Source organism: Delphinus delphis, chromosome 11 (assembly GCF_949987515.2).
Source record: "Delphinus delphis chromosome 11, mDelDel1.2, whole genome shotgun sequence".
In the NCBI taxonomy this organism is placed as follows: Eukaryota; Metazoa; Chordata; class Mammalia; order Artiodactyla; family Delphinidae; genus Delphinus; species Delphinus delphis.
In genome coordinates, this window is record NC_082693.1 from 52535019 (window position 1) to 52547843 (window position 12825).

Here is a 12825-nt window from a genome sequence, read left to right on the forward strand (position 1 = left end):
TATTACTGACTAATAAAATAAAGATCTACTTAATTTTACTTGATAGTATCATGCTTAGGTTGTGTTTGCATGGTTATTGCTCTAATTTCACAAAATGAAATTCCATTGCCAAGTTGCTATCTCTAATTACATTATACACGAGGGGATAAGTTATATGAAGTTATATGAATAGTAACTAAACTACCCTTTAAGACTGTTTTTTCAAGAAACTAGTGAGTAATTGTGATTATACTCTTGCTAGATTTAAAAAAATATTTTATCATTATGGATACAAGGATATTTTTATTCATGGAGACAAGGGTTGGCAATCTATAGAATTTGATGGTCTTAGCTCCTTTTCTTGAATTTGTACAGTGATGTTCAATTGTCTAAGGCTGTGTTCATTATCAATGACTCATTTTTTACATCGTTTCTAGATCCTGAAGGGCTTATTACATCAAGCTGTCAACAAGAAACATATAGACAGAATTTAAAGGTATCTTTGAAAAGAACGTTTCTTGCCATTGACAGAAATAGGAAGTAATTTTAATTAAGCATTAATTATAATTATTTTTTAATTATCAGAAATTCTGAATCCTCAAAGGAATGGACATGATTATGAAAAGTACACAGTTAAATTCACAAAACTGCACACAGCCAGCTGAGACATAAAGTACAATAAGAACTTGGATCTGCTAAAAAAACAACATAAACCTACAGCTGAACAAAATGTTTTGGTACGCTGCTGATTTAATTAAATGTCATATTCTTGCTATCAGGGGAATTTCAGTTTATTCTAATCAGCTAGGAACAGTGCATACAAATAGCTGAAATTGTTGAGGTACGGTATTAATTAAATGTAAAAAACTGAGTTCAAACCAAATGTTTTCTTATTTCCATGACCCAACAAGCCACTTGAAGAAACTGGTTAAGAACATGATCTTTCCGTTCCATTAAGGAAAAGATATGGAGAGAAATAATTAATGAGCATCTACTGTATGCAAGGAACTCTGCAAAGTGGTTTACAAATTTTATTTCATTTAATCATTAAATCAACTTTCAATTATATACAGCCAAATTCTAATTAGGGCCACCTGTCCTTGTTGGCTGAGTGTCTGTTCTGGGGATGCAAGGCACTGTAATTTCAATTTTGCTTGAACTAAATCTTGCTGACCATAAGATCTTACAAACAAATCTAAAGTCAATATAAAGACTTCGGGGATTACCTACAGCTTTAGGTTATCCACACTCTTGCTGTTCATCATTTACAAAGATAAATGGGAATGTTGACTACATTTTAATATATTTAATGAAATAGATTTGGTCTTTATAATTTATATTTGCATGAATGGCTCTTGGCGACTAGGTTTGCATATTCAGCACCAGACATCCTGTTTGGCCACATGAATTTTACTCATTACTTCACATGTGTGTATGTGGACATAGAGATCCAATTAAGGGGCTTACCCAAAAAATCAAACTGGGCACATAGGAAGGCTAGAGAAACCAATCTTAGAATGCAAAAATACTCCTCCCTAGTATTTTAGTTGTACTGTTGTCCCTTGTTTCTATATGTGCATATGCATATACTTCTATAACATGAAGTGACATTCTCTATTTTATTATGGTGGATTTGGTTTTTCTAAATTATCAATATATACTATTTCCCATAGGAGAATAGGAGTTGTGCACTTTTCCACCTCATTACATTGGGTTTGCACAGCTGACTTGCTTTAGCCAATGGGGTGTTACGACACGTGAGCAGAGTCTGGAAATGTGCTCCTGTGGTTGGGCTTGTCTTGTTTTCCCTCTGCCACTGTCACAGGAAGAGCTTCCCCTGGGTAGCTGATGCTTCTTCAGACTACATTCCAGAATGAACCATGGGGAGGAGACCTGGGACGCCCACCACGCCACACCTCCCCACCATATCATCATCATCATCATCATCATCACCATCATCATCTATCATCTGTCTATCTTTCTTAGAATTAGAAATGAGAAGTAATAAGGCTGTCACAGGGACATGCTTTAACACACTTATTTGAATTAAGGAAGCATTCCTTCCAATAAAAAGCTAGTCTGTTTAGCTGATGGTTTAACGGTGAGGACCGCCTTTGACAATAAGACTCTGTGGCAGATGTTTTCCATAAAACAAACGAGGTAAACCTGTAGCTCCAAGGTTTGAATGGAAATGGTATACAAAGATGTATAAAATAAACATCATGCTAAAAATTATATCCTATCCAACTACTGAAGTTTATCATAAAGAATTTTAGGTGTTAAAAACTGGATGAGAATTATGTAATATTTCAAAATTCTTTAGGGGTTATGCAACCCGAAAATTTGAAGGCACTCCTCTAGACCAACTTTGAACACACTAATACTCAAGATACAGCCTGGTAACATTCTCTCTAAATACGGTCTCAAAACACCACATAATTTTATAAAGTCAGAAAGAACTTTAGAGCTCATGAAGATCGACTATTTCATGTTCACTAAGAAACTGAATCTCAGAAAAGGTAAGTGGCTTGCCCAAGGTCAAAGTTCCATTTTTCTTCTATCAGATCTCTGTCTCTGTACCATTCTCTCTCTCTTTCTCTCTCACCCACTCTCTCTCTCTCTCTCACACACACACACACACACACACACACACACACACACACACACACACACACCTTCCTCCAATTCTTTCTGGATTCTGGGATTGGCTGAGCCTTAGATTGCTGTGAGAGTTCCAGTCTCGGTCCCGGGTGGCCTACCTTTCATCAGGCAGCTCTCCTCCCGGGCCCTCGCTGCTGCTGGCTCACTCCTGTTCTGGCTGTCTAAGCTCAGTGAAAGGGAGGCTTATTAATCCCTTCAACCTCCCTGAACTCACAGATCTTATCAATTTATCTAACATAATAGAAGGAGACAGAGATAATCCTTGGCGAATAGACCTCTTCTATCTGATTTCTACCACAGAATTCACACTTTTGTGTTTAAAAATATTTTCTCTTTTTCCATCAGCTTTACTGTGTGAGGGAGGAAAAGCTGGTATAATCACCACCCCCTGAATATTTCTGATGCCCACCCTCTCCTCTTTAACCCTACTAATGCTATAGTTATTCAGGATATTACCTCTCTTTTGGGAAATTATAACAGCCTTGGGGCTTATAGCCTCTGATCTGTTCTCCATTTGACCTCTTAAAATAAGTCTAAAAACCCTGATCTGATGATGCTGTTCCTTGGCCTTAAAAGCTTTTAAAGGCTCCTTATTGCCCACTCGACACCATCCACACTCTACCCACATGGCTTATAAGGCCCTCCTTCACTTGGTTTCTGTTTACCTCACTGGCCTCATCCCTCTCCAGGCCCGCTCTTTCCTTTTGTGTTCCAGCAACTCCAAACCGTTTGCAGTTCAACCTACGTACTGGACTATCTTCTTACCACCTTGCCGTATCCTGTGCCTGGAATGTTCGTCTTCCTACTGGACCTACATAAACTCCTTCAAATCTACCCCGAAATCCCCAGCTCTGGATTATCTGGGTTTGCTGGATAATACTCAGCATATCTCCACTACTGGCCCCACCCTGAGAGCTATACTAAGAGTTCCCCTTAGGAAGAGGTTGTGTTTTGTGGATATTCATCTACCCACTAGAATACAAATGCTTAATCAAAGAGCGTTAGCTCTAGATATTTGACTCCTCTTAACTCCTTAGCAGTGGTTTAAGACAGTGATTTCAAAGCAAACTGACTTTCAGTTCAAGAAAACACAGTACTTTCAGTGTAGTAGCAGTAGTAGTAGTAATCATGATAATGGTAATAGTGGCTAAGATGCACTATGGCTTAGCGAGTATGTGCTTACGATCTAAATACTTTACAGGATTATAGCCTTGAATTCTTACAAAAATTCTACGTCCATTATAGTTGTTTTATAGCTGAGAAACCTACGGCTCAGAGAACTTAAATAAAATGCCCAAAGTCACAAAGCTAGAAAGGGACAAAACTGACATTTAACTAGTGACACAGCCCAAGCTCTCAACGCTCTGTTTTACTGCCTGCTCTTAATGAAAATGAAAAACATTGTAGCAAGGTTTCAGAACGCAGATTCCAATGGATTTTGTTGTAAAATCACCATTAGATTTTCAGTGTTAGATTTTAGGTTAAGAATAAGAACTTATGATTGGTATGTACACCCACTCTCTGAGTGCTGTCATCTGGTCCCAAAGCTTCAAACACCATCTATAGTCCCATTCCTCTTAAATTTACATTTCTAGTCCAGATCTTTCTCCCAAACGCCAAACCGTATCTCCAGCTCTCGTCTTAACATTTTCTCTCAGCGTGGCAAATAGGCCCCTTAACTGTAGCATCTCAAACAACAAACTACTGATCTCCTTGCAAGTCAGCTCTGCCTGCATTCTTACCCACCCCCGTTAATGGAAACTCCATCCTTCCAGTTACTCAGACTCAAAACCCGCTGTGGGCCTTCACTCCTCTCTTTCTGCACAACCCACATTAAATGCATCAGGAAATCCTGCTGGCTCTATCTTCAAAACAGACGAGGGATATGAGGGCTCGTCACCATCTCCACCACCATCTTTTATCTGAATCACTGCAATAGTCCTCCAAACTTCTACCCTCGTCCCTGCAGTCTATTCTCCACACAGCAGCTAGAGGAGCCTTTGAAAACATACATCAGATCATGTCACTCCTCTGCCCCAAATCATTCAGAGCAGAACTTAAGGCCCCTCCAATGGCCTACACAGACGCTCCTATCCTTTACACTTCAGACCACCTCCCCCCGCTTCTCTGCATGCTTACTCTGCTCCAGCACACCGCCCTTCTTAATGTTTCTAGAACAATGCCAGATGTGTTCCTGCTTTTGATCTTAGCATCGGCTTTTCCTTCTTTCTGGAACTCTTTTCCCCCAGAAATCCATACAGCTAACTTCCTCACCTCCTTCAAGTCGCTGAGTAATGTCACTTTCTCAATGAAGCTGTCCCTAACCACTCTATTTAAATTGCAATCCCATCCCCAGCCCGGCGCTCCCAACCCCGCTCCTTGATTATTTTCTTTTTCCCACAGCATTCATGACCCATAACATTCGTACGACAAACAGCTGACCCTTGAACAACATGTGTTTGATCTGCATGGGTCCATGTATATGTGGATTTTTTCCCATAGTAAACACCACAGTACTGCCCTATACCTGGTTGGTTGAATCTGCAGATATGGAAGAACCTTGGTTTCGGAGGAACCACATATATGGAGGGCCAACTATAAGTTATGCATTGATTTTCAACTGCGCAGAGGGCTGGCACCCCTAACCGCCTTGTTGTTTAAGGGTCAATTTTAATTAACTTATTTACTGTGGTTTTATTTTAATACCTGTCTTCGCCTGCTAGAATATAAATTCCACCGATGTACTTTGTGGGGACTGGAACATAGTAATGCCAATAAGTCATTGCTAAACAAATGAATTATTATCGGTTAGTAATAATCAGTCTGAGTTCTCAGTAGTACAGAAAAGCAAAGAGCTGACTTTGATGCCTACTAATTTGGGAAAGATATCTAACTTAAGTCTCTGTAAAATGAGAATAATAATGAAAATAATGCCTATCTTACAGTTTTGATTGATTTATATATTTATTATTTAACAAAAACTTTTATGGTGTCGGGCACTGTCCTAAATGCTATACAAAACCTAACTCATTTAATCCTCATAACAGATCTGTGAGTAATACCATAGATTCCTAATATCATCCCCAGTTTTCAGATGTGCAAACTGAAACACAAGAAGCTTAAGTAACTTTCTCAAAGGCACGTAGCTAGTAAAGTTGGAGCTGGGATTTAACTGGTTATTATTATTATTTATTTTGCGGTACGCAGGCCTCTCACTGCTGTGGCCTCTCCCGTTGTGGAGCACAGGCTCCAGATGCACAGGCTCAGCGGCCACGCCTCACGGGCCCAGCCGCTCCGCGGCATGTGGGATCTTCCCGGACCGGGGCACGAACCCGGGTCCCCTGCATCGGCAGGCGGACTCTCAACCACTGCGCCACCAGGGAAGCCCTTAACTGGCTATTTGACATCAAAGTTCAGCTCTGCTATGCTTTCTTCGTGGTGAGGATTTAAGTGAACCAATAGAAGGGGCTCCTTACAATGCTGGACATTTAGTAAGCTCTCAAAATATGCTGGCTGCGCTTTTATTATGTCTATTATTATTACTTAACAATGTATTCTGATTCTATTTTCATGCTTCAGAAACGAACATAACTATACAAGAATCAATAGAAATCACGTTAAACATGCTTTTCCTAAACTTAGTCGCTAAGTACAAAGCCTGGATGGAACCTAATGCACAGAATTTATAAATATGTGGACAGTTCATTAAAATAGCTTAAGTACAATTATGGTGTTCACAGATGGCCTTAATGAAATATGAGTCCTAGATAATTTCATCATTATTTATGCTCTTTTACATTCTTCCTGAGTAGGCTATAGCAATTCAAATAAGTTTTAAATATGAAGAAACTATACTCTACCATTCCTGTAATAAGACAATGATGGCAAAAGAGAAAAAGATAGGAAACAATAGTTTTAGGCCAAAACGTGGTGCGGCTGTTCTGCCCCTGGCTTGTGATGACTTACAGACTGGCGGCAGCTCATACTCAACTTCAAGAACCACTCTTTCCCCGACATTCTTCAGCAAGCTGATGATCTCATCGTGGCGGAATCTGGCCAGGTTGATGCCATTCACTGCTTTGATATAGTCACCCACATCCAGCTGATCACTTCTGCAGAACAGAGAATGTCGCCTCAGTGGACCCCTCCTTTCCGCAGGCCAGTCTGACCACACTTCCCTCTTCCCCATCATGGATAAGCATGCAAGCCCAGGATGCCGACGCAGCTGGAGTCCCGGCTCCTAGGATGCGGCTGGTTCCTAAGAGCGGGTGAGCAGCGGAGGGTGGATGAGAGGGACTCAGTGGATCCCTCTTCTCACGCTGACTGCACACTTCGGAAGTCCTGTACTGGGTCTGCTGCTGTCTCCAATTTCTTCCTAACCCTCTACCTCTTTTACTTTTAAGGAGCACCGTAAAACAAAATAAAGAGAAAGTTATCTTTAGTTGCTCTGCCCATAAAGAGGTGGTGCTCTTGGGGCAGACCATCCAGATCCTGGACCCACTAGAATTTTCCCTTTCTTCTCATTCCCTCTCATTTTTGCTGCCTGCCTTTTGGACATTTCACCACTTTGGGTATCTTCACTGGGAGTGTGTCCAGGGCCAACCAGAGGGTGAGCTTATTTTGCTATTTACTGCTTATAGCGGGACTAATAAAAAAAAGTATTGGTGAAGAAGAAAGTGCAACGAAAGTACTGGCTTTCAGTGACATTCTCCTCTCTTCACCATCGTAATAGAACCTTGGCTACTCTGGGGCTTTTAGTCAAACTCTACTTTTAAACCAAGAGCAGGCAGCAAGAACTATGATAGGACTTAATTCAATAATATTTTCTCCCCAGATAAAAATACCAAGTTCATTTGTTTTACATAAACCCAGCTCCAATCATTCTTCCTTCGAAGCCTCCGTCATCCGTTCTAGCCAGTAGTACGTGTTGTCACTCTTAACTCAGGTTTACTGACTGACACTTATTTGGCAACTTAATTGCCTAATGCTCTGTGACAACCCTTAAGTTGTTGCTTTTTACTGTTATGCAATGCGATTATTGCTCCCGAACTTTTCATGTTTTTTATACCTTATTTCCCCCAATAGATTATAAACCCTCCTAGGGCAGGGATCTTATCTTTACTTATTTTGGTTTACTACCTGTTAAATGGTAGTGGCTTAACGAATAAATATTTGGTGATCGATAATACTCAACATAACTGGCACAGCGCTACATTTAATTATAGCATCAATACATGTGAAAACCACATTCTTACCCTCTCCCCTGCCAATCACACTTGCTCTAGGGGCTGCATATGCAGAAACCCTGGAGACAGAGGAAGTCCTGGCATCATGGATTGGCCACGACTGTTAAAAGTTAAAGGAGGCTATGATGTGGAAAGAAATCTCTTAAAAATCATAAAGGAAAAGAACATAAGAAAGAATGTATATATGTATCACTGAATCTGTGGTACAGCAGAAGTTAACACAACATTGTAAATCAACTGTCCTTCAATCACAAAAAAAATAAAAATGCAAAAAAAAAAAAAAGAAAAAAAACCCGAAGGAAGGAGACTAAGGTGCTTGTGTTGACATCAGCCTGTTTTACAAACAATTCCCCAGATCATGGAGCAATCAACTGGACTGAGCTTATAAACTGTACCAACAGGTTGATCATGGAAAGTAATCACTACTTCAGGTGACACTTTATAAGTTAAGAACTCTAAAACTTAATTTGTGCTTATGTGGACACAAATATTGGTGTCCAGGATTTAAGGGACATTAACCTCACTTTGAATGAAACCTGGGCATTCCACCCCCTCTTTCTGAGGTAGATTTAGAATTTGTCTGCCAAGCACACCGACCGCTGGCCAGCACCCAAGACATTCTGCTGTCAGCAAGACGCAGTGCAATCTGCAGTTCATCAGAACAAGGACAAAATGAGACCTCCTCACCCAAGTCTTCTGTCCTTTCGGAAACCACCTCTTTGTCTTAACGAAAGGAAGATCTCACAAACAGAAAAGTTGAGAATATGCAGGAGAAGCAAAATTGGTACTTAGAAACCTGGAGTTGGGCCTCCCTCATTTTCTAGGCTTGTCCTATCCCTCTGTGGCAGCTTCCCCTTATCCACAGCATATGCGTCATCTGTTCCCCATTAGATGATCGGACCATCTCACTCCCACTGCAGCCTGTCTGCTGTTCGGTGGCAATCTGAGGACTAGATCCATACAGACACTTTAAAATTAAAATCTCAGGAGAGCCTGGCTGCTCCTGAGAAGACATGAGAGCTCCCTGGTGATTCTGGCACAGGCCAGAAAAGCCATGCTTCTGAAACGTGCCCCCCTGTGCTTCTGCCCCGCAGATAGCAGAGTCGTTTGTTTACTAGTGACCTTTTCTGATGGAGCTTTAACGTTTGAATTAATTACATCATGCATTCCTTTTTCTACGTTTCCACACAATGCAGTTACCTAGCAGCAATTCCTCCCTGCCGCAGATTAGATACTCTTGGCTTGCCGTCCTTGTCAATTCCACCGGAAACCGTCAGCCCGAGGGTAGTGCCTTCCTTCTTCATCAGTTCAACCACGGTGGAGCCCTTGAATTCCTCTGTTAAAAGAAAAGCATCTGGTTTAGTAAATGACAGTAGAAGCGCAAGGGGTTGTTTTTGTGGGTGGTGAAGTGACTCCTCCCCATAAACTCTTTGCACTTTTTCTTTTGTGGGAAAAGATCTGCGGTCTCTTTTCCATTGCAACTTGCAGAGTAACTCATAAAGATGAGCATACAGGTAAAGTGGAGCAGATATTCCATTACAGGTTATTAAAATGGGTACCAGTGGGGTAGTTCGCTCTAGATTCACAATAGTCTGACATGGCTTATGTACAAGGATAATATTCGCCCTTTGTTTTCTGTCATTCTGAAGTGACTTTCTCTGGTGTCTCTCCTTGTAATTCCAAAGGGAACAATTGAGAGTCGTAAGACAAGGGGCTAGAACGGAATTTTAAACAATGATACAAAAGCATATAGTGCAGACTCCAAGTTCCCGATACATTTTTGCTGAGGAAACCAGGTGACACAAGAGGAGAGCTTTCTACAGGTTCAAGAAAAATATTATTGATTTTGTTTTTTTGTCTTTCAGAAAACAAAGTACAATAGCTTCATGTTATGACTTACGTCATTTCTTACAAAATGTGTCACAGTATGGTAAAGCAGGGTTGGTCCTCAGAATCCCCAGGGAACTTCTGTTAACCCCCCATTCTCTACTTTCGAAATTTTAAAATCTCACTGATCTTGTGGGGATAATGTCTACGCACCAAGAGAGAACCCACATTTTTTGATCTTAGGCACTACAGAAAGAAAACTTTAAGACTATCCTTGCTTTCAGAAATAAAGATGCGTCAGTATTTACCTATCCAGAGGCTAACTATGATAAACATTGTTTTACAATTCTCTGTTATGTTATCCCCCTCACTGCATACACTTTCTGGGCAGGGATGGGGAAACTGGACAGTTTTCCAACTCCTCTTGAATCAGGTTATGAATTTCAGGGGTTATGAACTTCTAGGGCATCAGAGACACTCATTAAAATTCAGGAACAGACTTCCTTTTTCAAAGTCTAGGACATCAGAGACACTCATATTAAGATTGAAGAACAGACTTTCTTTTTCAAAGTCAAAAAACCGAAAAGATTACTTACACACTTCTGCCCTTTATTACACACGACAGAGTTAATTATAATTTCAAAATTTATGAATGCTTATCATAAAGGTTTTTAAATTGTGGCTGCTGGTCTACTATCCCATTAGTTGATAAAAAAATCAAATCATGTTAGGGAAAGAAATAATCTCTCATCTGATCTCGTGAGGAGAACAGAGTACTTGGGGAAAGGAGGCAAGAGGGACAGGCCACTGATTTCGATGTAATAATCAGTCTAGGCAGGACTTTCAAGATTGCCGGATCCTGTGACCTAAGCAGCCCTGCATGCTTCCTTTTTCATGGCAGTTTCATGATACTGTATACATGAGTTGTTACTGCTCTTTAAAACAGAAGCCAAGGAAGAGTCAGTGAGTGTGAGTGATGTCAGCTTCATTTACTACATTTTGAATGAGAGACCAAATAAAGATAGACATTCAAGAAGCAAAATTCTTGTCAAGTCCATAAAAGCACAGGGCCCGTTACATGATTTACCAGGAGCATTTGTAACAAAAGTCCACCACAGTGTGCATTTTACCTAAGCTCTCTTAACACAGAACAGAACAACCCTCTATATATCCCATAAAGACATACATAGGCCCAACTGATGGTTGAAGAGGTCAATTTAACAAACAACCCCTATCAGTCCTCCTTGGCAGAAGGCTAGGCATAAATTATTTTAAAAATAAGGTTAATAACTAGAGGAATGAAAATTACATAATGGGTGATGACTTTCCACATTACAGAGACATAATGTATACAACAATTTTACCCAACAAATTATTTGCATTTTCTTTAAATATGTAGATTGACCCTGTATGTTTAAGCACTTGATTATAGAGCTTTACTTAAGGAGCCGGGAGCATGGGTTTTTAAGGGCCTGTCTTAAAGGTCAATCAGAAATGCACAAAGAAGCAACTGTAAAATAGTAGTAACAGACAAGTGAGAAATAAGTTTCAATTAGTACGAATTTCATTTGTACTCTGGTTTTCAGGAGTGTGCTTCCTGAATAGAATGGGATACCAGGACATAAGTGCAGCCTTATGGGACGTGGACAATGCAGTTTCCTCCAGAAGGAAACAGGTCCTTCCCAGGTCCCTGGCTGAATCCTGAAAAGCTAGAAAGGCTAAATTCAATTAGTTTGATTTGATCTCTGTTAAAATACAAATTCATCTGGGCTACTTTTTAAACTGGTAATAGTCAATTACCCTCTTGTTTAAAAATATTTCAAATCTTTCCCCAAGAGCTAGTTTAAAAACACGAAAGAAAGAAAATATTAATGTACCAGTTAACTGAGTAACTTGTGTATTCATTGATTCAAGCATTTATTGAGTGCTTACTATGAGTCAGACGATGAAACTCAAAGACGGAAAAAGTCAGAGATGCTTAAAGCCCAGTCACAGAGGCAAATGAGTCATAGATCACCATGCCACAGTGTTGGTTGTGGGGAAGGCGGCCACAGAGGAGATGGCCCTGGCAACAATGTAAAATGAAAACTTGCTGTTCCAAATGCAACATCTATTTCACAATTTTATCTTCTGTCTAATCTGTCTGTACTTATCAATCAGGATTAGTGGAGAAGAACAGACCTATGGCAGAATCTAAATTAGGCAAAACTCAGGAGTAAAGATAGAATATTGTTGCAAGAAAATGTGCCCAATCACAAGAATGTTAACTGCCAATAAGCATCTCTAGTCCCTAAAGGACTGACTAAATCATTTATGGGCGTTTCCGAAGAAAGGAGAAAAGAAGCAGTTTGGAGAGGGAAGAACGTGTTTCTGGCGTTGGCTTTCTGCTAACCTGCGCTCTCCACTAGACTAATCACTCATTTTATGTCTTTTCTGGTGTTTAATGCTTGCATAATGATCTAATGGCAAGGAGAAATGAAGACAGATGCATTCATTTGCATAAGTTCGCTTGTATATCAAGGCTTACTGAAAAAAGCTCGCAGTTAAACAGTGGAACTTGGGAAAATCAATATATATTGACAGTTTCTTTCTTTGTGATTTAAATTACAAATATCCCTCCCCAAATTAAGAGGATTCTGTAGTAAAGACTGCAGTCTCTCCAAATTAGCAAGCAACACAGGGAACAGATGATACCCAACTGGCAAGGAATGAGACGGTTCTGGATTTGACGGTTTCCTTAATCACCATATTTAATTATCTTCGAAAAGAAATTGCAGGTTTACATCTGTACCAGCACACACTCAACCAACAAGAATCTCACTGATAGAATGAGATTTAGTTGTCTGCTGTTTTAATTTGGGCTTGAAATTCAATCCTCTTAATTACTGAACTCCAGGAAGTTTTAAGAAAAGTAACAATGATACCTGGCAAAAACAAGAGAAGTATGAAAAATTCTTGCAAACAAATAAGAAAATTCCATAACATAGATGGTTAAAAAATTAATATGAAGAAAACCATAGCCTTTTATAAACAAACAACAACTAGTTAGAAGTTAATCACAGAAGAAAAAAAAAAAACCATTTACAATAGCCAAAAACTAAAATCTCTAAGA

The 12825-nt window shown here is 39.9% G+C and overlaps 1 protein-coding gene across 3 annotated transcripts in view; it reads right to left on the reverse strand.

The window, feature by feature from the left end:
- GRIP1 (glutamate receptor interacting protein 1) overlaps nucleotides 1–12825 on the reverse strand; it is a 437679-nt gene that overhangs the window by 163308 nt on the left and 261546 nt on the right. For all 3 annotated transcript variants that reach the window (XM_060023847.1, XM_060023846.1, XM_060023845.1), the window contains exons 3-4: nucleotides 9087–9222; nucleotides 6607–6752 (exon numbers count right to left, since the gene is read on the reverse strand). In XM_060023847.1, the coding sequence (XP_059879830.1) occupies nucleotides 6607–6752; nucleotides 9087–9222 (282 nt within the window). The remainder of the gene's footprint in view (nucleotides 1–6606; nucleotides 6753–9086; nucleotides 9223–12825) is intronic.